A 24,317-nucleotide genomic window follows, 5' to 3' on the forward strand; every position below is an offset into this window, starting at 1 on the left:
ATGTGGGCACCTGGGGGCTTGGGGGAACCCAGGCTCCCCAGGTTTAGTAATAGCTTTGCAAACTCCGTGGCAGTGACTGTGGCTGCACCCAGCCCTGTGAGAGCAGCAAGATTCCCAAATCACAGATGCAGGAGGCACAAAGCAACTAAGTGATTTAGTGCCCACAGGCCCCCACCTGGTAAGTGCCACATGGGGCACCAAAATCCCAGAGCCTCTAAGACCTGCCCAGCAGACAGGCACAGAAGCCTTGTCTCTCCAGGGGCCCGAGAGCAGTGCAGGGGAGGGGGGGGCGGCAGAGGGACAGGGAGAGAAGCCACCCCAGACCCCGAGGGCCTGGGGAGCACAGGCAGCCCCAGGGCCCCCAGTCTGCACCCCTACACACCCACATCCTGCAGTAACCCTCCCCAGAGGCAGAGACAGACACCAGGTGTGCCACTGTGCTTTTTTTTTTTTTTAATGTTCCTCACTGTTTTAACAATACCATGAAAAAATATATACAGTTTAGAATCTGGAACTGACCACTGTTTGGATGGGTTTCAAGGGCAGCTGGCGGGGGCTGTACAGCCTGTCCGATGCCTCCCCTACATGGCAGCCACGCTACTGGAAACAGTACTGACAGGGCGCTGGAATCAGGAACTAAGTTAGTGTCTGGATCAAGATCTGGCAACGAGCATGAGAGGCGGGAGCAGCCATGGCCGCCGGCCCCTCCCCCCACTGGGTACAAGGGGACAGGAGAAGGTGGGTCAGCTTGTTCCCAGGACAGGAACAGAATCATCGGTTAACCCTGGGGCACACGCCCACGCTCCCACTCGGCGAAACTGGGATTTCGGAAGGACAACAAATAATTTTTCAGCATAAGTATGCTCCAAACATGGTGTAGGGCATACGTATACTAAAGAAATGATCCTTTGTATGCCTGACATCCTAATTTATCCCCACATTCTGGCTTTGTTTTGTTTTATTGCTAAATCTGGCAACCCTATACCCTTAGGGGCCTCAGAAATGGGGGGGAGAGGTTCAGAAAGGCCTAAAGAAGGAAGAGGAAGTAGTCAGTGTGTGTGTGTGTGTGTGTGTGTGTGTGTGTGTGTGTAGTAACACGGTCAAAAAAGCTTCTATCCCTCCATAGGAATGATACATTTCTTTAAAAAAAATCCTTTTCCAGAAACTTCCTACACGGGCTGCCTTCAGCTGTTAATGGCTATGGGGTGGGGAGAGGGCCACACCAAGGACGCCCACCCCATACAGCTCTAAATAAAGTCTGGAAGCACTTAGTATATAGGTTTTCTAAAAGGATCTGATTTTCCGTCTGGTGGCAGACCTACTAACGCTGTTCCGGATACGGCTCTGGAAGGATTTAAACAGGACAAGAAGGACAGACAAATCGATAGGGGCTGAGCGAGCGCCCAGCCTCTTCCTAGTGTCATCCTGGGAAGGCCCCTTGTAGAAAATTCAGGAAGCCCCGGGGCCTCCTTTCTTTCATCTCCCATCCTGTTCTCCCCTGGAAGGGGCCGTGTTTAGTGCACATACTGGGTCCGGCTTTGCTCCAAGGGGCTCCAGGCTCGCAGTGCAGGGGCAGGAAGTGTGGGGGGGGAGACAGCGGGGGGGGGGGGGGCCGGGGTGTGGGATCACCCTTCCTCCAGCCACACGGCCACCAGTCAGAGCAGAGACGCCAGGAGCGGAAAGGTGAGCCCAGCGTCCTTAGCCAAGGCACCGGGGCCGCTCCCGGGCTGACCAGCTGTGGCTGCCCCGCGAGGAGGGAACTTGGCCGACTGTGGGGCACCGTCCGAGGCCAGGGTAGAGGGAAGGGAGAACCCGCAAGCACCAGCCGGCCCGCGGCGCACAGGAGGGCACCACCTCCCCATGTGTCCAGCGCCCCAGTTCCAGGAGGGAGGGGGGCACCCGGGGTGTGCGGTGGAAGCCAGGCTCCTGGCTGCCCTGCACTGGACGGGCCGGGGCGGGAAGGGGGTGGTGGCCTGGGGGCAGGGAGGAGACGGAGCCCCCTGCCGCCCTGCTGGGCGCCCCTCACACTCGTATCTCATCCTCCTCCTCGTCCATGAAGGAGAACTCCTTGTCCTGCTGCAGGGGCAGCGCGGCCCGGGCCCTGTCGGGCCCCCGCGAGGCAGGGCTGGGCTCCTCCAGGACGCCCGAGGCGCAGCTGGACAGGGAGCTGCTGTCCCGCGTGGTGTGGCTGCCCTCGCTGCGGGCCGAGCCGGGGCTGGGGGCCGCCGCCCAGCCCTGGTCCTGGGGCAGGTCCCGGCCCCCTGCACCCTCCTGCTGCCTTGCCCGTGGAGGGGCTGCCGCCGCCGCCGCAGCCGCCGCCGCTGGGGGAGCCCGGAGGGTGCCGCCTGCGGGGTCCCCGTCGTCATGGTAACCGCCGCCCTCCTCCTCCTCCTCCTCCGGTTCCCACTCCTCCTTGTCCATGATGCTGAGGACGTCGCCCAGCATGGACGGCCCCAGGTCGATGTGGAACGACATGATGGACTCGGCGTGCTTGAGCCCCAGGCTGGCCTTGGGCACCACGGGCAGCTCCGTCAGGTCCCCGAAGGCCTGCTCGTCGAGCAGGGGGTCGGGGGAGTGGGGGGCGGTGGCCCCGTTCCGCCGGGGCGTCGGCTCCCCGTCGCCCGCCTCCTCCTGGCCGCCCTCCCCGGCACTCGCCTTCTTCACGGGGCTGGACGACAGGCTCTTGGGCAGCTTGCCAGGGCCCTTCTCGGCGGCCTCCTTCTCGTTCAGCTGCGGCAGGGACATGGCGTTCTTGACGAACAGAGCCGAGTCCCGCAGGGAGCCCAGCATGTCCCTCTGCTCCCGGTCCCCCCTGGTCACCGACTGCGACCGCTTGCTGCCCCGGAACTTCCGGGACAGGAGGCTGCGTTTGGAGGACGTGGAGGCAGCCTGCTCCTCCAGGGACTCGCCGTCCAGCTCGCCGGCCTTGCTGTTGAGGAAGGACGTGTCCCCGAAGGCGTCCCCCGCCCGGCCCACGTGCATGGTGTGCCGGAAGTCGCCCAAGGGGGCGCTGATCATCTCAGCCGTGAGGTCCACACGGGAGCGGCGCTTCGAGTGCACCGAGCTGGACACCAGCTGCTTGAGAATGGGCATCTTGCCGATGGTGGGGGGGGGGGGGCAGGGTGCGCCCAAGGCGGCAGGCGGGTCGGGGGTCAGATCTGAAGTCCGGCGGGCGTAGGGGGTGACAAGGAGATCATAGGGCTGCAGGAAGAGAACAGGAGGCAAAGGGTTAAAGAGGGGCTGCTGCCCACACCTCGGCTCTCCCACCAAAACGACAGACTGTGAAATAAGCACCTCGTGTCACAACCTTGTCTGTTTCTTCACGCACAGGCACTCGGGGTAGGCGAGCGCCTTCCGCAAAGCCGGGCTGAGTTCAGGTGGCCAGAGGGACACTTTCCCAGCACCAGAGAGAAGGATGAGCCTTCTTCCGAAGGACGACATCTCCCCCAACCAGGATGCCACCAGCGTGAACGCAACCACGTTTAAGGCCGTGGAGGTGCCCAGGCGGTTCCGTGCGGCGGTCCAGGGATGGTTCTGGGACAGGACTCCCGCGGACAGCCGGGCTGGAGGCGCGCTCTAAGCTCTTCCTGCTGTCTGACCTCAATCCCCGTGAAGTCAGTGGACACCTCAACCTGAGTCACAGTCCTCCGACGAGGGAGAGAACAAGACGGGCCCCGGAGAGACGGGCCCGACATCTCTGCGCATGTGGGCGGCCAGACTCGCTTTCTGAATCACAATTGGGGCGGGGCTGCTGGGACCCACAGAGCCAGCTCTCCAGGCTTCCCGTCCTCGCTGGGTGCCCCGCTAACGAGGACCCCGCCTGCGACCTCTCCACCGTGGGGCCCAAGCTCTCTGCTGAAGACTCACCCTGTGTCTCTTAGGAATGCAGACCAGAAAAGGCCCCCCTGGTCCCTTTAATCATTAGGGGTGCAGGGCGAGAGCAGGGACTAGGTGGCCTGGCCCCCGAGGTCTGCAACCCCCAGGGGGACAGTAACTAAAATTGAAGCTCCGCAGAGAGGAGCCCAGCAGAGCCTGGGGCGTCTGAAAGCTTCGGGTACCACCCATATAGCTCCTGGAAGCACCAAGCTGAGGTCCACTGTTGGGGCCAAACCAGACGTCTTCCCTCTGGAGGGACCTGCCCCGAACGCCAACCCCAGCAATGCAGGGCTGAGCAGGGCGGGGAGACCTGCGGGATCTAACGGGGGACGGTGGTGGCCGCAGTCTTGCCAACAAGACTTCACAGAGGGACCACGCTTCCCACTGCCAAGCACAACCCATGGGGGTCCTTCCTCACGCCCAGCCAGGCCACGGCATCCCCCTCCCCCCACCCAGACCCCCGATGCCTGCCCAGCAGATCCGTTTCCCCTTCTGTCCTTCTCCAGCCCATTCTTCACCTTTTATCTAAAACAAAACCCATCCAGGACACTCGGGCGCAGGCCCCTCGTTCTGGCCGCCCGTCCTTGCCCCCCCTTCCTCCACGCCACTGCTTGCCGCTCCCCACCTTTGCTCTCTGTCCTAGCCCTGAGCTTCTGGCTCCTGGACTCCAGGACTGGACACATGCGGGTCCCTGCTGGCACACCCTGTCACCCGGCTTACTCAACGTCCTTCAGGGCTCGGCTGAGGCGTCACTTCTTCCGGGAAACTGTCCTTAGCCAGGGTGAACCCACTCCGGCCACCTCTCCTCCGGCCTTCCTGGGAGGCACCACCCACATTGTTCTATTCCTGCCAGCTGGGCTGCAATCTGCCCACTGGACCCTGAGCTTCCAGAATGTTCCGGCGGGCCGACTCACCACTGAATCCCACCTAGCAGCGGGTCCTCAAAGACCTGTTGAAAGGCAACACCTCTGTCCTGCCCTCCCCACTCTCCCTTTCTGCTTCTCAGTCCAGGGCCAGCAATGGCTTCCCTTCAGCCTATATGGCCGGCTCCAGGGCTCCCCGCCGGCCTGACCTCTGAGTCCTCCAAACACCCTCCACAGTATTCTCAGTCCTTGTCCGGTTACTGCCGCCCAGTCTGATGGCTCCCCCACCATCAAGTGGCCCCCCCGAAGCCTCACCCCAGACAGTCATGTGTTTGTCACTCCAGCAAACAAAGTTCTCTAGGACGGGAGGCAGGAGCCAGGCACAGGGGCGGGGGGGACATGCCACACAGGTGACTTGGGCTGGGCTCAGAGCCAGGGGAGGACTCTCACTACAGCCAGTCAGCTCTCCTTCCTCCCACCAACCCTCAGGTGAGTTAGCTCTCCCTACCCCTACCCTGGACCCCCTTCTCCTGCCCACGGCCTGGGATCTAACCTCTCAACAATCAGACATGGAACAGCCAGACCAAGGATTGGCCAGCATTTTCTATAAAGGACCAGAGACTAAAGACCTTTGGCTTTGTGGAAGATGCTCTCTTTGTAGTAGGAGAGCAGCAACAGACTGCATGGAAACAAAGGGTGTGGCTGCGTCCCAATAAAACTTTATATATAAAAACAAGCTGTGGGCCAGATTTGGCCCATGGGCCACGGTTTTGTTGACTCAAACTACATTAAAAGTATTGGCCTCGGGTTATCCCCTCGCCACACTGCCCCGGAGAGGGTCGCCGTATGTGACCTTCTGGGCCCGCCATGGGCTCCCAGGTGAAACTTTGCGGGAAAAGCTCTCTTTGGCTGAAAAAGAGAAAGGGAGGCTAGGGGTGGCCTCAGACGTGTTAGGAACAGAAAGAAATCAAAGCAGGTTTCTAACGAACTCTTGGTAACAGAGAATCTCTCAGCTTTTGCTGCCCCCCGCCCAGGGCACTGAGGCAACAATGGAAAAGGCTCATGTCTTCAAACTGCTTGCACTCAAATGCCTGCCTCTAGTCACTGAATCTTGGGATCTCAAAGAGCTGGGCGAGAAGGGACGCTCAGGGCAGCTGCAGAAAACCGGTGTAACGGAAGCAGAGTAACCCATCCAGGCTTCGGTCCCAAACAGCAGAGCTGGGTGGGAGGCTGGCCTCCTGGTCCAGTGCTCTCTCTACTCCGTTCCAGACCTTTCTCTGGCCTTCAGTGGGTAGCATCCTTCCCCAGTTACCTTTACCATTTGAACATCCCTCCCCGCTTCTGGGCCAGCAGAGTCCAGGAAAAGGAGGAGCTGCTTCCTCAAGAAAGTTCCTGAACGATCCGAGAGTGTCAACCCTTTGAACCAGATAATTCGTGTGGTGGGGGGTCCTCTGGCACATGGTATGATGTTTTAACATCATTCATGCCTCTGCCCCCTAAAATCCCAGGAGCATCCCTCCCCAGGGGTGACAATCAAAATGTCTCCAGACATACCGAATGTCCCCTGGGGGTGGGGGCGGGGAATGTGTGCAAAACTGTCCCAGGTTGAGAACACAGCTACAAAACTAAAGCTTATACGGCTGATCAGATAAAGAAAAATTTAAAAAAAGGAGGGGGCGGGCGGGTGGCTGGGAGGCAGGGTAGGTTCCCATAAAATTGTGGGAACATAAGCCATGAACTTCCAGAGTTCGGGGTTTCGATGTAACAGTAAGAATCCCCCGAGCCAGTAAGCAACTTTAAGCGCTGTGGTTCCCCCACGTGAAGTGCTCTTCACGGAGAAAGGGGAACCACAGACTCGACCGCCAAGGTCTCAGCAGAACCCATGAAGAGGCCTGCGGCCACTCACAGGGACCTGGCATTCTGGCCACCAAGACTACAGGACAGGAGGGTCCCAGCATCCCACCAAGCTCCCCTTAGAGGGGGGACAGATCCTGGAGGGTGAAACAAAGGCACAGGGAACGGAGGCCAGTAGGCAAATCCACAGGCCAGGCCGCTACACCCCCAGAGAGAAAGTGAACGTCCGGCCAGTGCTTTCTGCTACTTGCAGTGCTGCTCTCTGGGGGTGGGAACGAGGCTTTCCGGCTTATAAAAACCCAAACCGTCCCTCCAGTGCCCAGCACGGAAGAATCTTGAGAGAGCTGCGGGGCATCTGTGGAGTCACCCAGCATCGGGATGCCCCGCAGCCCTGAGCGGGGGCCAAGGTCTGGGCCTCAGGGCTGATGAGAACCCTAAGCTTTGAACACAAAATGATGTGGGCGTGAGGAGACGGAATACGGAGGTTAAGGGCAAGCAGGTGGCCCGGGCCAGTCCTGGGGGGGGGCAGGTCAGGAGGCCTGAACGCCCCCCGCCAGGAAGGGGGCCCTGCGAAAGAGAGCTGTGCCTTCGGCCGGGGGTGTTGCTAAGTGCAGTGACTCAGCTCTGGGGAAGTGGCTAAAACAGGCTGCCTGATGACAGGGCGGCCACTCCCCACAGCCTGTGCTGGGCGGGGCTCCCCCTCCCCACCCCGGAAGCCATAATTCCACTTTCCTGCCGGAGCAAAGGAGAAGGGGCAGTAACTCCTGGCTCTCCCTCGCTCTCCCCAGCCGCCGAAGGAACTAGATTCCTCTACCCTCAGCCTGACCATCCCCAGAACATTCCCTTAAGGCAGGAGCAGCGAGTCCTCCCTGGAAGGCCAGGCCCCTGGTTGGTTTACACGAACCACCCTCTCAGCTCAGCTCTGCTTAAGGGACCCCGGAGGACACAGCGCTCGCCTGGACCCCTCACCCATCCTCCCTGGCATGCTGCACACAGAGCACTGCCCCCCCCCCCCCCCCATCGGCCAGTCGAGTGGCAACCAGACACACAGAAGGACGGGCTGGACCAGTGCGCTCCAAGCACCCAAGCAGTGGCTTGTTCCCGGCAGCCGGGCCGAAGCAGGGGAGAGACCCAGGCTCTCCTGGGCCGGCTCTCTCTCCCACTCTCGCAGCTGGCCTGCATCTCACCCTGCTTCAGAGTACACGTGCTTCTACGCCCACTGCATGGCCACCGCCACCTGTGGCTGCCTCTCCATCGGCTCCCCTGAGCTGTTCCAACATCCATCCGGCACCAGCCCCAAGCAACGCGGCGGAACGGAAGGGGATATTTGGTGAAGGCCACCTCAGCTGTGGCTTGGAATGGCGATAGGAGGCCTTGTTCATTTACTTATTCGTTCATTCACTCATTCATTCATATCCACCCATTTTCCCATACCCATCTAGGCTTTGAAGATGCGGCAGTGGAAACACAAGGCAGATAAGCCCCTGCCTTCCTGGGGGCACGTCTGTAGTGAATACAGGTGGGCAAGGAACACCACCATATGTGTGCAAGTAGGACAGTCTCTTGTAGCGCCTGGCATCCAAAAAAGGGGAGCCAGTGTGGGCGTCACGGGCCAGGGGGAGGCCCCTCTGAGGAAGGGGCCCTGCGAGCTGAGAACTGAATGACGGAAAAGGACCCAGGCAGGTCAAGAGCAATCCAGGGAGGGAACAGAACATGCAAATGCCCAGAGGTGGGAAGAAGCTTGTGGAGTCTGACGAACAGAATGAAAACCCAGGGGCCCGGGGCCAGGTCACACAGCCCCACTGCCCCCGGAAGACCAGGTAGGAGTCTAGACGGCATTCTAGGTACGAAAGGAAACCAATGGCAGTTTCTAAGCAGCACATGCTTGGTGCATGTGGAGGTTCGCATGACGGCAGTAGCTCGGGGCAGAGGATGGGGACCAGGAGACGGATGCGGCTATGGAGATAAACAGAGGAGGGCACATTCAGGGCATGGTCTGGAGGTAGCGACAGCAGGACGTGCTGAGGGCCCAGAGAGGGGAAGAGAGGAAGCCCCAGAGCTCCCCACCGCAGGTCTCTCCGCTGGGCTATGGCCCTTTCTCCCAGGGTGCAATCAACGCTCCACTAGGAAGAACTTCACCTTGCCCACACTGGGGAGGCGGTCTGCTACACAGCCCCCCCAGCCGGAGCGACACACAGAAGGGCCTTCTGCAAGAAACTCAGGGTTAACATGGGCCACTCCTCTCCCGAAGAGGCTAGTCTGGCTTTTGTGGCCAGAGACGCATTCGATGCCTTCTGGAACATTCAGGCAGTCTGATCCTGCAGAGATAAGGAGTCCCAGTGAAGGCAGAAGGCATTTTAACTCCAACAGTGGGACAGGGCTGATGGGCGGCTCAGGGAGTGAACAGAGCCGTGGACGCTTTGATCCACAACCTTACGTAATGCAGGAGGGACCGCGGTGGGGGCGGGGTTATTTTAGCTGACTTTAGTGCTAGTTGGAATCTTTTACTTCTTTCACGTGCACTGCGAAAAGCCATCGTATTTGAAAGTGCGCTGTTTGCACCAGGAGAGTTAAGAAGCACGGTCTTAAAATAACCTGAACCTGAACAGCACTCCCTCCCCCCAAAAAGCCCAGGATGGGAACATGAAATATCAGCGTTACCCACTCCTGTACCGCTCACGTATCTGCATCAAATATCTCCTTAAAATCCCTGGGTAGGGAGTGACCATACTCTCAGAGATGGTGAAGCCACACTAAGGGACACATTAAGGGACCAGCCCAAGTGCAGTCTTGGGGTCAGTGGCAACTAAGGCCGTTTCTTTAAATAATGGCTTTAAAATGATTATGATTTATTAACTACCCTGTGGAACGGTCTCAAAGCAGGAAAAAAGTCACACACACACAGATGTTCACAGAAGCCTTATTTATAATCACGACAAGCTGGAAACAACAATCTGCCTGGAATAAGGAAACGGGTGTGAGGACTGGGCGCTATTAACTCAACCGATTAACATGCGAACACCAAGCAACAGGTGTTTACCAAGCGGCATGAAGGGGAAGGAGAAAACAGACAGGGCTCATGCTTGTTCATACACAGCGATCACACTATGTATGATCTACATACATGCATCCGTCTACACGGATACAGGCTTAAAGGGCACACAGAGAAAATGAGGAGTTACGGTAGGCTTGAGTAGAAAATAGGCAATTTTTTGGTTTCTTTTCAGGTGGTAATGCGGTTTTAATAATAATAAATCCCAAAGCATCAAAGGCTTATTAAAGAAAAGACATTAATTTCAAAGCCTACTTAAAACAGTCTGGTTTTGGGGCGCCTGGGTGGCTCAGTTGGTTAAGTGTCCGACTTCAGCTCAGGTCATGATCTCGCGGTTCGTGGGTTCGAGCCCTGCCTTGGGCTCTGTGCTGACAGCTAGCTCGGAGCCTGGAGCCTGCTTCCGATTCTGTGTCTCCCTCTCTCTCTGCTCCTCCCCCCCTCATGCTCTGTCTCTCTTGGTCTCAAAAATAAATAAAAACTATTAAAAAAATTTTTTTAAGCAGTCTGGTTCTCAGGGCTCAATCCAAAGCACCGAGCTGGGACTGGGTGAGGTGGGTCTCGGGTCCACTCTTTCTGCGCCAAAATCCCCCATGGATGTCTGTGTTCTTTCCCTCCTTCCCCGTCCCAAGCCGGACAGGTTGTATTCAAAGTCGTGTGGGAAGAGAGAGTGGGCGATCTCCAGCAGCCTGGTATCACACAGGGAGATTAAGACTCCCCCTGAAAGAGCTCGCTCCCCAGCAGCTGCTTCCTGACGCTTGAGCCTCTTCAACTGAGCAGGAGATGAAAGAAAACAATCACTCCCCCCCACAACCCCGCCCGCACCGTCACCGGAGACTGGCCAGTTTCCAGTGTCACTAAAGCTTCAAGTTGGAGGCCAGCCTCCTACATAGGTGATCCCACAGTGGGATGCTATCCGAGATGCCCCGGGCAGGTGAAAGTTCTGCTTCTGGGCTTCTACGGCCCTAGCTCAGCTCTTCCAGTGGCTGCATAGGAGCAGAGAAAAGGCTGGCATCACACGGGGCAACCGGCACCCCGGTGTTCCCCCCCCCCCCAAGCCACTGGCCAACCACCAAGCCACGTGCAGAGACAGTAAACTGTCTCAATGACAGTGTCTGGTACCTGCTGCATCCCAGGCACTGTACTAGGACATGGGACACTTGTGCCCCTCACCCCGCAAGGAGGGTGTCAAGACTGCCCCCCATTTTACAGAAAGGGAAACCAAGGCTCACATGGTGTGAGCCTCACCCGACAGAGATCACTCTCTCAGCTACTTAAATGAGGACTTCAGCCAACTTCTGGCGGACCTTGGGCCCATGGTTTTCTGTACGAGGTGATGCCTCCTGGCCTATTCAGATGTCCCCCAGCTGAGAATGTGCCCGTGGAGATGGGGGGTGGGTGGGATGGCACGGGGAGGCTGCCGATCCAAGACCCTTGGCACCAACACTCACTTGGGCTGCCTCTCCTTCAGAGATCTGCTCTCAGGGCTGCTCAAATGGGCTCTTCCCTACTCAGGACCTCTCATGCCAGCTCCCTACTCGGAGCAACCTCCCATGTTCTGACTCCCTGGGAGGGGCGGGGTGCGGGGGACCGCCCTGGAGCAGGAGCCAGGACTCCCCTGGCATGGTCAGCAGCGGGCTCAGCACAAGGCCCCGCCTCCAACGCCCCTCACGCCTGCTCGGCTCTAGGCCCCCTCTTGTGCTTCCCAGTACTTCCTGCTGCCAAGGAGGAGGACCAGAACCCAAGCTCTCTTTCTAGAACCTCCCGGGCTGGGGGCCCTGTATTTGCTCCATCGCCCCCTGCCCGCCTGCCCGGCCAGACCAGGCTCACTGGCCCACGGGTGCCACTGCGTGGCCACACGTGCGCAGACCCCACTTCCTGCTTCCTAGGAGAAAGGGAAAGTGAACAAGGCACCCAGTTTCAATACCTGCTTCCCAGAGACGGAAGCGACCTGCTCACTTTCCCCAGGTTTCCCGGCTGGGGAAGTGGGAAGCGGGGTGAGCCCGGCCCAGCTAACAAGGGCGCGAGGCAAATGGCCAGAGCGGGGCTCACAGGGAGAGCCCCACATACCCTACACCAGAACGTCTCGGTGCCTTCTGCTGCCTCTCCAGGGGCTATTAAATAATTTACAGCTATACTGTCCAGTGTGACAGCACCAGCCTTACGTGGCTACAGAGCACTTGAGCTGTGCGGAGTCCCAATTCACATGTGTTATGGGGTAAAACAGACAAGGTGTAAAACAGCTCATTCTATTTTTCTATTGGTTACATGTTAAAATTAGAATATTTTGAATTTATTGGGTTAAATAATGTTGATTTCACCTAACTCTTTTCACTTTTTATTTTTTTAATTAAAAAAAATTTTTTTAATGTTTTTATTTATTTCTAGGAGAGAGAGAGAGAGAGAGACAGCGTGAGCAGGGGAGGGTCAGAGAGAGAGGGAGTGACAGACTGAAACAGGCTCCAGGCTCTGAGCTGGCAGTCAGCACAGAGCCCGACGCGGGGCTAGAACCCACGAACTGCGAGATCATGACCTAAGCGAAAGTCGGATGCTTAACCGACTAAGCCACCCAGGCGCCCCTCTTTTCACTTTTTAAAATATAGTTACTGGGGCGCCTGGGTGGCTCAGTCAATTAAGCGTCCCTTATGTGGGCTCAGGTCATGACCTCACGGTTCGTGGGTTCAACTCCCGCGTCAAGGCTCTGTGCTGACACTTCAGAGCCTGGAGCCTGCTTTGGATTCTGTGTCTCCCTCTCTCTGACCCTCCCCCACTCACTTGCTCTCTCTCTCTCTCTCTCTCTCTCTCTCAAAATACAGTTATTCAAAATGGAAATGAAATACGAAACTTGCAAACTGCTTTTACTGGCTACTGCGGATTGAGGCGTTTTCCCCTTCCACTGTAGGTACATAAATAAAGCCGACCATTGTTCACATTTGGCGGAAATATTTACGTGTTCATACATAACGTCTGCGTTATTTTAAATTAAGTACGAAATTCCTAAATTTCACATCCAGTGGCCACTAATGAATGCTAGGTTGTTTCTATTTTATCCCAACTCTGTAACAAAAATCCTCCTGGCTAAGTTTATGCCAATCTTTATTTCTGGAGGAAAAGAAAGATAAATGACTTTTGTTTCTTATCACGAACTTGTTTTCCGGGAGGTTCCACAGCAAGTTGCAGTCCTACCAACACAGGAATATAGTGTCTGATACCAGATGCTGTATGTCCTTTAGATGAAAACAACAAAAACACAACAATCCGCACACTCACAAACTTGTCATTTGTATCTCCTTAATTATAAGGGAGGGCAGGGGCGCCTGGGTGGCTTAGTCGGTTAAGCGTCCGACTATCACTTAGGTCATGATCTCGCGGTTCGTGGGTTCGAGCCCCATGTCGGGCTCTGTGCTGACTGCCAGCTCAGAGCCTGGAGCCTGTTTCAGTCTGTGACTCCCTCTCTCTCTGACCCTCCCCTGCTCACGCTGTCTCTCTCTCTCTCCTAGAAATAAATAAAACATTAAAAAAAAATTTAAAAAAAATTATAAGGTAGGGCAAGCATTTAAAAAGTACATCATCCACATCTGTTATCTTTCTCTTAGAGTTGCTTGTTGAAGCCTTTTTGACCAATTCTCCGGGGCACGGGGCTTCACCTTTTCCAATGGATTTGCATAGGAGTTTTTAAAATATTAAAGCAGTTAAAATTTTCTTACCAACACATTTTGCAAACGTTTCTGCAAGTTTATCATACACCCGTTTGCAGTTGGGTGATACTGTCTCCTTTTCCATAGAGGGCTCATTCATTCTTTTTTTTTTTTAATTTTTTTTTTTTTTTAATTTCTCGGAGAGAGAGAGACAGCGTGAGCAGGGGAGGGTCAGAGAGAGAGGGAGATACAGACTCCGAAGTAGGCTCCAGGCTCTGAGCTGGCAGTCAGCACAGAGCCCGACGCGGGGCTCGAACCCACGAACCACGAGATCATGACCTAAGCGAAAGTCAGATGCTTAACCGACTAAGCCACCCAGGCGGCCCAGAGGGCTCATTCATTCTTACAGAGCCAAATCTGTGTCGTAGTTTCTGGCTTTAACACCATGAAGCAAAGACCTTCCCCACTTTCCAGTTTCTGAAAATATCCACCTCTTCTAAAACTACCAGGTAATAAAATAATGAGCAACTACTCAGAGGAGGAAGGAAAGGAAATACAACAAAGTAAAGATGCCTGTGGCTTATAAAACGGTGGGTTATTTAAAATAGGAAAACAAGTAAAATACAATAATGCTGTATGTTACTGATTCCTTATTGGGTTATTACAAAATGTGGGTAAGGCATTACAATGACCATCAGATATTAAATTCTTTCACGAATCTACCTCAGGGCTCCCCTCTTGGTTTGCTGGTCTGTAGATTCCTACACCAGGTCTATACTGCACTTCGTAAAACATGTTTGAGGGGCGCCTGGGTGGCTTAGTCAGTTGGGCGTCCGACTTCAGCTCAGGTCATGATCTCATGGGTTGGTGGGTTCGAGCCCCACGTCGGGGCTCTGTGCTGACAGCTAGCTCAGAGCCTGGAACCTGCTTTAGATTCTGTGTCTCCTTCTCTCTCTGACCCTCCCCTGCTCACGCTCTCTCTGTCTCAGAAATAAATAAAAACATTTAAAAAAAAAACATGTTTGAGGATCTAATATGGTAATCTCCCCACTTTAATTTTTTTCCTACAATTTCCTTGCATTTTCTTTTTCTAATGCTGTTCCTCTCCCGGACAGACTTTAAAAACAGGAAGTCCCAAAAGAAATTCTAGTGAGATCATGTGGGAATTGAAAGGACATGAGAAATTAACTTGGGGGGCACCTGGGTGGCTCAGTGGGTTAAGTATCCGACTTCGGCTCAGGTCACAATCTCACGGCTCGTGGGTTCGAGCCCCGCATCGGGCTCTGTGCTGACAGCTCAGAGCCTGGAGCCTGTTTCAGAGTCTGTATCTCCCTCTCTCTCTGACCCTCCCCTGCTCACGCTGTCTCTCTCTCTCTCAGAAATAATTAAAATGTTAAAAAAGATTTATATATTTAATGTCCACCCTGCTAAACTTGCACTGTCCTGCATACTTGAATCAACGTTAACGGTTGAATCAGTTGAATCTTTTGGGCCTTGTACGCAGACAAGCTCATCATCAGCAACTGATAATAATTCTGCCTCCTCCATTTCTTATTCTTATCTCGCTCTGTCTGCTACACCGGCCAGTATGATGTTGAATAATACGGCTGACACGAAGCACCTCTCTTCCCGGCACTTACAGGAATATTCTACATCCAACTGTGTATCCAACACAGTAGCTGTAGCCACACAGGGCTGCTGAGTGCTTGAAATGTGGCTACTGTAACTAAGGGACTGAATTCTTTACTTTAAATATTTAAACTTGAAAACTGATGCTTGATACAGTTCTTGGAAAACTTAAGCATGTTTATTTATTTATTTTTTACATTTATTTATTTTTGAGAGACAGAGAGAGATGGAGCACAAGTCGGGCAGGGCCAGAGAGAGAGGGAGACACAGAATCCGAAGCAGGCTCCAGGCTCTGAGCTGTCAGCACAGAGCCCCACGCGGGGCTCGAACTCACAAACCGTGAGATCATGACCTGAGCCGATGTCGGACGCTTAACTGACTGAGCCACCCAGGTGCCCCAAATTAAGCATGTTTAAGACCTACGTGAGTATACGGATCTACTTTTTCAGCCCTAAATTTTAGGAAATTCAAATTCGAATGAAGAATTTCTAAAACTTAGCACCGAAATGAAGATGTGCCAGAGGTATAAAATACACACTGAATTTAGAAGACTTTGTATGATAAAGTAATGTCAAATACCTTAATTTTTTATGCTTATGTGGTGGAGTGATAATTTTTTGATATACAAATTGGGTTAAACCAAACATGAAAATTCATTCCACCTGTCTTTAGTTTTTAAAAAATTTTTTTTAACATTTATTTTTTGAGAGCCAGAGAGAGACAGAGCATGAGCAGGGGAGGGGCAGAGAGAAAGGGAGACACAGAATCCAAAGGAGGCTCCGGGCTCTGAGATGTCAGCACAGAGCCCGATGTGGGCCTTGAACCCACGGACCGTGAGATCATGACCTGAGCCAAAGTCGGACGCTCAACCAACCGAGCCATCTAGACGTCCCCGTCTTTAGTTTTTTAAACTGCCTCCTGGAAAACTGACAATCAATCACGTATGCGGCTGGCACGGAACCTCTACTGCTGTTCTGGAAGGATCTCCACTGATCATGCACGATGCTCACCACTGGATTCAGACATTCTCGCATTCTCGTTCCTTTCAGAGAACTTACGGTTCTTACGGCTTATAAGAAAATGAAGCCAGTAACTTAGCCAGGCTGGGTTGTAGGAGGGCAAACACACCATAGCTTAGAAAGTCTGCCCTTTGATTGCTGGAAAACACAGACGCAGCTGTCCGGCCTTATACTCGAGAGAACTATAGTGGAACAGCGTGGGCTGGGGCTGAGGAAGCCACTCCGGGACGTGCTATCCGAGCCCCTACCTGTGGGTCTCAGGTGGACCATACATTGCAGGAAATATGAGAAAAGGAACTCCCATTCATTGAGCTTTTACTCTGCACCAGGCAGCTGCTTGGCCTTCACTAAACTGTCCTTTTTCAAAATTTTTATTTATTTATTTATTTATTTATTAAAAAAATTTTTTTTTAATGTTTCATTTATTTCTGAGGGAGAGACAGCATGAACAGGGGAGGGTCAAAGAGAGAGAGAGACACACAGAATCTGAAGCAGGCTCCAGGCTCTGAGCTAGCTGTTAGCACAGAGCCTGACGCGGGGCTTGAACCCACGATCCATGAGATCATGACCTGAGCTGAAGTCGGACACTTAACCGACTGAGCCACCCAGGCGCCCCTGTCCTTTTTTTTTTTTTAAAGAATAAAACAAGTACTAACACTGTCATATACTCTCCCCCTCCCCATCCCAGGGACGTATCATCATCCCCATCTTGCAGATAAGAAAACTGAGGCTAAGAGACACCACTGTTTCACCAAGTCACGTACTTGCTAAGGACAGGGCTGAAAGAAAAGTCTCAGGATCCGCCTGCTTCTGAACCCTGGCTTTGCTCCACTCCACCGTAGCATGTACAGGGGAGGGTCCTGAGGACTGCTGGGGCCCCGGCCTCTGAGCTCTGAAGGTTCTGGATGCATGCACACCACGGGATATGCAGCTTTACACAGAATTCCAGGTTAAAATATTCCCAGTCTGGGCGCTCCGTCGCCACCACCCCAGGGAAAAGTACAGGTAAATCCTGGGAAATTCGGGCACAGCTCCACTCTGCCAGGACCCGGTCGTTTTCCCCACTGGGCTCCTTCACGTTTGTCTCTGTACCCACCTGCTCCCGAGTCCCGGAACCATGTGCTCTGGGCCAGCTGAGGGAGGCAAGTGGGAGGGGGACGGAGAAAAGCCCCCTCACCACCTGGGAGTTAAAACAGCTCTGCGGCAAGAAAGGGAAGGCGTGCCCTGGGACCCAACGGGAAGCCAGGAAGCCACTCAGGAATCAAGAAGTCAAGGGGTCAAGAAGAGCCAAGCAACTCCAGGATATTCGGTAACTTTGCTTGTTTGGAGGACTCTTCCTGGAAGCTTGCATCCCCCCCCCCCCCCCCGGCCTGCAGCAGGACACAAGCAGCGGTGCCATCACAGAGGGCAGAGCCCGGAGGGGAGGGCAGGCACCTGCTGGGGACCCCCTCTGCCTGGCAGTGGCCCGGATGCCCCGCCCTCCAGCCCAGCACCCCACAAAGCGGCTGGGCTTGAAATCAGATCTGCGAGGCCCTGTTGGGTTTCGCTTCCCTTCTCCTGAGAGTCCAGGGCTCGGCCGAGGAGGGGGATCGAAAGACACTGGAGGCTCTCCAGAGGGTGGATCTGGACTCACTCCAGAGCAGGCTGGCAAATCTCCGTCTTGGTCCTGCCGGAGCACGCAGGGTGGAGGCGAAAAGCATGGACCCTGGAGCCAGACTCCCCACCGTGGTCTGGCCACGCTGGGTGCATGACACATGCCTCAGTTTCCTCGCGCGCTTTCAGAGGGATTGGCGCCATTATGTACTTCCTAGCGTTACTGTAAGGATTAAATAAACTCATATAAGCAAAGCCCTTAGCGCAACAAAATGGGTGAGGACTCACATATTTGCTATGAAGATGCTGTAATGTTCTCTCTCTCTCTTTCAGTGGATGCCCCATGCCCATGCCTTGAAAGGTAGAAGGAAAATCCCAGTATCCTCAGTGACACTCCGGCCAAGTTCAAAGACATCTACCTCCAGTGTCACCTGATGATACCAATCCAAAAGGCTCCAGAACTGACCGTTTTCAAGTCCTTGTGTGGGGGGGTGGGAGGGGTCAGGATGAAGTGTTGCAGGGGGAGGGGGTCCTCCAAGCTTCTGAAGCCCGGGATAGACTGCAGTCCCCACCAGCCGTGGGGCAAGGCACCCAAGACGTGGCTTCTCTCTGCACCTGACTTCCTCCCTTCCTGACCTTTCATGATGCAGGATGGATGAGCCTGGCTTCTGTCGGACAACACTTAAACTCTTGCTGATTTCAGCCTGATAGGGGGATGGGGGTTGAGGCAAAGGTGAGATAAAAGAAACGCCGGCCATTCCTCTCTAGGATGAGGGCTGGATAATGAGGAATCTGGGGCACGGTGGGTGCCAGCAACAAATAATGCACAAAACCTCCACACGCTCCACCCCCAATCAAATACTACCTGGCTCTTTGGACCTCAGCCAACTCTCACTAAGGTGTAAGAGCTGTAGCGGAGCCCAAAGAGGGCTCCTTGTGTGTTCTCCCAGGCAAGGGCGCTAGTCCCCTTTTAATACATCAGGGTCAAGGGCGATACTCTAAGGAATAAAGAAGGGTTGCAGGGAGTGGGCCCCTGGGGGTACAGACAAAGGAGGGGCAGGGAACAGAAGACAGAACAGAGCCCGGCTTCCCTGGTCACCCTGGGAAGATCTGGGAGCTGGGGTGTGCAGCCCACATTCAGTCACCATAAGGACGGCATGGGCACAGGTCCTGAGCAGACCCGGCCGAGCGAGACACCGTCCCTGCGAATACACCCAGGGTGTTTCTCACCCTGGCACTGCTGCCTTTCAGATGCCCCCGCTCCTGGGATGAAGGAAAGGGAGAGTAATGCCAGCAGGGCAGCTCAGTCTCTGTGGAAGCCATCCTTCATGAGTGTGCCCCCCACTGCCCTCGCCTGACCCCCAAAGGGAGACCCTTCCCCAGCTCGGGAGGTGGAGTGGAGACTTCCGGTGCCCCTGTTCCTGGAAAAAGGAAGGGTCTGGATGCCAGCGCCTGCCACCCTGGCATGGAGCCCCGAGCTGCAAGCTGGCAGTGCCTGGGGGAGACTCTGATGTACGTTTCTGGAAGGAAGCCCAAGGCGCCACAAGAGGCGTATTTTCAACCAGAGCTTCGAGGACACACTGAGTGGGAATGTGGGAAACCAATAGCTTAAACTTCCTCCGTGATACGCTGTGAGCAAAGAGGGACCACATTCAGCCACACACCCACCCACCCACATGCACGCGTCCCTCAAGGCGTGGCCATCCAGTTCCTCCAGAGATGGCTGGCACGGGTCTGTCTTCCCCTGAGCATCCCACCCAGAAGTCTTCGCCAGAGCAAGCCCTTCAGGACCCTCAGCCAGCTGGCTCCCTGGTTTGCTTCCTTTTCCCAAGGTTGAGGATAAAGCTCCAGTACAAAGGTCAGAAGACCCAAGCTGGGGTCAGCCCTCTCTCAGCTTCCAGGGCAAGATTGCTCAACCTCTATCCCTCCGCCCCCAGGCCTTATCTCTTGCATCAGCCTAGATCCTGTTCCTCCCAGGGACAGGCTCCACCCTCCCCACCTAGGGCAAAGGAAGCCTGGAGACAGGCGCCAATCTGCAGCTCTCTACTCCCAAACCAGAAAAGGGGTGAGAGACTGATTGGGAGAGAGGCGGTGAGAGAGAGGGAAAGGGAGGAGACAGAGAGAAAACAGGCAAGCCTGGCCAATATCAAACCCCTTGCCGGCCACACCTGGGCACAGCCTGTCCTGGTCACAGGCATCGATCAACCACTCCAAAGGGGTGGGGATTAGAATCCCTGAACCAGAGCCAATCTGAGGCCAGGCTGGGAAAGCGCCTGACTTGTCAAGAAGGGTCTAAGATTCCTCTTGCAGGTCAACATCTGTCGGGAGCGGAGGGGAGAGTCCCCCCAGCCTCACTTTGTAGATAAGGCTCTCATTTGCTTGGGGCTCCTTGGGCTCCCGGACTGCGGGGGCTGGGGACTGTCAGTCTCCAAGAGGCAGCAGGACAGAAGGAGATCTGGGTTCACACACCCACTTGGTATAAGCGTCAGTGGGTGGACATGTGTAAGAGAGAAATGGAGGGAAAAAAGAGGGGTCAAGGGAGGAAGGCAGAAACCCCAAAGGAAGGAATGTTCCAGGTAGAGGCCGGAGCTAAGCAGTTTGATGGGGTCCGTGAGCTCAGGGGGACATCAGAGGGGCTGGGATTCATCCCAAGCGTCGCCATTTGGGAGCAGACCCACTTGATCACACCAGCCCGCTCCCAGTCCCGGGGTGGGTCACCAGGACCCCGGGGAAGACCAGAACCCACGGGGATCTCTCCCAGGGTTCACCGAGAAGCCCCTGTTGGTGGGAAGGAGCAGCTGTCCTCCAGGAGCGGTGGCCAAAGTCCACATTTGGAGGAGATAAACCACACTAATCAGTCACATGGGCAGCTCACACACGGCAGCTCAGGAGAGGTGGAGCCCCATGGCACCCCCACACTCCTGGCAGGCTCCTAGCTACCTCTGGGGCAAGGAGTCTCACCTAGCTCCCCTGGATGCCCCATTATTGCTCCGGGAGACCTGGAGCCATCTAGAGGCCTGGATGGGCCCAGCTCGGGTCCAGAAAACTCCCCGTTGCTGGGGAAAATCCACAGCTCCGTTCCCCCTTCCTTTGTGCCCTTTGTTCTCTTAAAATTCAGTCCATCCTGCTGGTGGTCCCCTCCTCCACCCCAGCCTCAGAAAGAGGGCGGAGGCGGTGGGGAGTTATTAGAAACCCAGGCTGTTCGAAGAAGTTGCCTTGCAGGCGGCCCTCCTGTAACCGGGCCCCTCATTGTTTACGCCGGCTGCATGGGGAAAGCTTTCTCGGGTCCAGATGGCTGCTGGGGGTCAGGATGACGGAGATCGTCCCTCCAGCACCACGCAGCCTCTAGAGAAGAGGCGGCAGGCTTCAGCAGCTCGGGGACCCCTTTCCCCATTCAACTGCTCCGATACACACGGGCAAAGAATAGGCGCCGAGGACGCAGCTGAGGGCGTGGGAGCCAGTCAGATTGTAAAGGGTGAACCGAAAAGAAAAAGCATTGTATTTCCCCTCCATTCTCCCAGGGAGAGAAAGAAAACTTCCAAAGCCCAGGCTGCAGTATCTCTACGGGAAACACCAGGAATCTGGTTTGAGTTAACAGAGAGCACCCCTCCCCCAGCACCCGCGCCCCCCCCCCCCCCCCCCCCCCCCCCCCCCCCCCCCCCCCCCCCCCCCCCCCCCCCCCCCCCCCCGGCTCAGTCCTCTCCCAGGAAGCCCTCCCAGCAGCAGCCTTCCTGCTCCGGCTCCCCGTTCCCGCCCGGCTCTCCCGGTCGGACACTCACCGGCGGCGGCGGCCCAGCCCGCAGGGCAGCTGGTGAAGGACGCACCCTTGGCAGGGGCAGTTTTGTACCCCCGGCTGGGGGCGCTCCAGGGAGGGGGCGGAGCCAGAGACGGCCGACCGCAGCTCCACCGCCCCAAGCGGGTGATTAAATCATTAACCGACCGCTCGCGGCCGGCAGCCACGCCAGGAGCGCTCAGCCCCGGGCGCACCCGGCGCGCCGAAGCCGCGCGCGGCCCCTGCCAAGGCCACCAGCTCGGCTGAGCCCCACCCCGCCGGGAGGCACCGGGCCGCTCCCGCCGAGGCCTCCAGGTCTCCCAGGAAGCGGGCGGGGCGGGAGCCCGGAGGTGGAGGGGGGGGCGGCTGGAAGGGGGGAGTATTTGTTTCCTCGGCCGTTCCCTTCCAGGCCGCTCCTTCCTTCTTTCCTCCCTCGCCCGGTGACACTGGGTGGCGTGTGCTGCAGCGCGTGTACGAGAGCGAGCGCGTGTGTGCACGCCTCCGCCACTACACGCGAAGATTCGGCTCTTGTCCACGGAGAACTCCGTGCGCACACACGCCCCCCTCGCGGAGACGGCGGGCGGCGCCCTGCGATTGTTGCGCCCCTGCCCATCCCAGCGCACGCCCCATTCCCGGACCGGCGGGCGGACCTCGAAAGCCGGGGACAACCCCCGCCACAGGAGCGCCCAGGGCCGGACGCCGAATCCCAGTCTAGAGAAAGGAAATCGAGGCAGAGCGCGGTTTCCCGGGCTCTCGGCCACCGCCCGCCCACCTCCCCAAAGCCCGCTCGGCTCCCACACGGGGTGCGCGGCTACGGGTCCCCAGCACCCGGGCCGCCCCGCGCGCGCCTCGGCCCAGCCCTTCCACGCCGGGCCGGGCGCAGGAGAGGGGGTGGAGGGGTCCCTGGGCCCTCCTCCCCGCCCCTCAGCCCCCCGTCGCGGCGTCTTCCATGCTCTCCGCCCCACCAGGGGCCTCGAGCTCCCCCCAGGCCGAGCCCACCCAGGCCTCGCAGGGCGCGGGCTGCTGTCGCCTACCTGGGTCCCCAGAGACGCGAACGCCGGGCCGGCGCGGCTGTGCTGTCCCCTCCGTGGGCTCCGCGCGGCGCCGGGGCTGGAGGCCCATGTCAGCGCCGGCGTCGGCTTCCCTCTGGCCCTCGGGCTCCTGGGCGCTGGGCGGCGAGCCGCTCGGACACTCCCCTTCCAGGCTCCTCCCGCGCCCTCCCTCCCGCGCCCTCGGCGCTGGAGTCACGGCGCCGCCTCAGCCAATGGCGGCTGGGAACTCCCGCCCGGCCGCTGGGCCTCCTCGGTTCAAATCTGCTAGTCTCAGGCTGCCGGGGATCCAGGTGGGGCGGCCCGGAGCGGGGCCGGCGGGGTCCCGGGGGCCCCAGCGGTGACCGGGAGCCAGTACCCCCCACCCCCGCCCCGCTCCCAGCCTCCCGGGCCCGGCACCGACGGGAGAAGGGACCCCGGGGTCTGGGCCGCCCGGACCGTGGGTTCCACCCCGGACCCTTACTGGAAATGAGAGGGGTGGGAAGGAGCGGGCCCCCCAGCCCCGTAGAGGGTGTTAGCGGGGTCTGGGCGGGGTCGCCTGGCTTTGATCGGCTTGCTTTCCCAAGGTGTGTGCCCTTTGCCTCCTGAGTATCGCGGAGGCTAAGTTCTGCCCCAGGTGGACCCAGAGGACGATGAACTGCTGAGTCCCAGAGAAGCAGGCCTTGGTCTCCTTCTTCGCAGGAATGGCTTCCATTTGTAAATGATCATTACCAAGGTAATACACGCCAATGGAGGGATACTGCACAGGAGAGCGGACCCCACGAAGTGAGAATTCCCTTGCCCTTAGCAGCTCCCTGGGTTTCAAAGGAAGCAAGGCGAGGGGGCCTGTCTGGCTCAGTCGGTGGAGCCTGCGGCCTCTTCATCTCGGGGTTGTAAGTTTCAGACCCACGGTGGGTGAAGAGATAACTTAAAAATAAAAATCTTAAAGAAATAATAAAGTGAGTCAGGCAGAGGTGGTGTGCAGGTCCCAGACTCTTGTCTGGCTCAGTCGGTGGAGCCTGCGCCTCTTCATCTCCGGGTTGTAAGTTTCAGACCCACGGTGGGTGAAGAGATAACTTAAAAATAAAAATCTTAAAGAAATAATAAAGTGAGTCAGGCAGAGGTGGTGTGCAGGTCCCAGACTCTTGACTTTCAGTGGGACCCCCTTGGGGGACCCCTTTAGGCTCCTGCTTTACCCCACGTTGCTGGCATTCCAGATCCTTCTGAAACCACAGCTCAACCTTGTCTGTCTGGAGAAAACTTAACCTAGTTTGCTGAGGCACCGCACCCTGCCCCTTCTTCCCTGCAGTTTTAACACACTATTTTGTCCGTTAGGGCTAGCTGTTTAGTAATTTGTTCTTTTTGCAGGAGGCTGGGGTTTGGCCTTCCCAGTTAGATTACACGTCAATTAAGCATACCTCCAGGACAAAGTCCTCACTCTTTGTAATTCTGCCCCTCCTTATCCAAATTCAGTGCTCTGCAGGAAGGCTCCTTCCTCAAACTTTTAACCATCGAGTGTTGTTTGCCTTTGGGGCAAAGATGTGTAAAACACAACCCTGCCCTCAGAATGTCCCGGGATGGAGCTCAGTGGGTGCTTCTAGATGGTGATCCGGTCTGCTTTGCTAGAACCCTGCCTGGAAGAGAGCCTTGATTGAAATAGTGTTACTTTTCTCTGTGAATTTTCAGGGGCTTCTGCCTCCCAAGTATCTGCTGAGGCTAAGTTTTGCTCTGACCTTTCAGACTAGAGCGGCCTATTGAGTAAGCAGAGGAAATTAACAAAACGAGAAACTTGCCTCTTGAACATCGACCTTGAAATTTCTGGCGAGCTCTAAGCCCCTGACTTTGGAGAGGGATTTGAGGTCTTAACTGCACCTCTGCTATAACTTGACCTATAAGCCTTTAGGCCTGGGCGCATGTTTCTGCCTGTGGAAACTGCTGGGGCCTGCCCTGGGGGGATGGGCATATGTGATCTTAAGCTGCAGGGGCCTGCCCTAGC

At 56.4% G+C, this 24,317-nt stretch overlaps 1 protein-coding gene across 3 annotated transcripts; it reads right to left on the minus strand.

Moving 5' to 3' along the window:
• Positions 1–441: 441 nt before the first annotated feature.
• Positions 442–22,427, minus strand: CDC42EP4 (CDC42 effector protein 4). Of its 3 annotated transcripts, none has more exons than XM_039229834.1 (2): positions 22,328–22,427; positions 442–3,201 (listed from the first exon to the last, which is right to left on the minus strand). In XM_039229834.1, the coding sequence occupies exon 2, from the start codon at positions 3,091–3,093 to the stop codon at positions 2,023–2,025; it is 1,071 nt and encodes a 356-aa protein (XP_039085765.1). In that variant the 5' UTR covers positions 3,094–3,201; positions 22,328–22,427; the 3' UTR covers positions 442–2,022. The 3 variants fall into 3 exon arrangements, with proteins under 3 accessions (XP_039085765.1, XP_039085766.1, XP_039085768.1); XM_039229835.1 differs by lacking the exon at positions 22,328–22,427 and adding an exon at positions 21,301–21,635; XM_039229837.1 differs by lacking the exon at positions 22,328–22,427 and adding an exon at positions 3,295–3,408.
• Between the last annotated feature and the right edge of the window lie 1,890 nt (positions 22,428–24,317).

This window comes from Hyaena hyaena, unplaced genomic scaffold, assembly GCF_003009895.1.
Source record: "Hyaena hyaena isolate Hyena2069 unplaced genomic scaffold, ASM300989v1 scaffold_39, whole genome shotgun sequence".
NCBI classification, from domain to species: domain Eukaryota; kingdom Metazoa; phylum Chordata; class Mammalia; order Carnivora; family Hyaenidae; genus Hyaena; species Hyaena hyaena.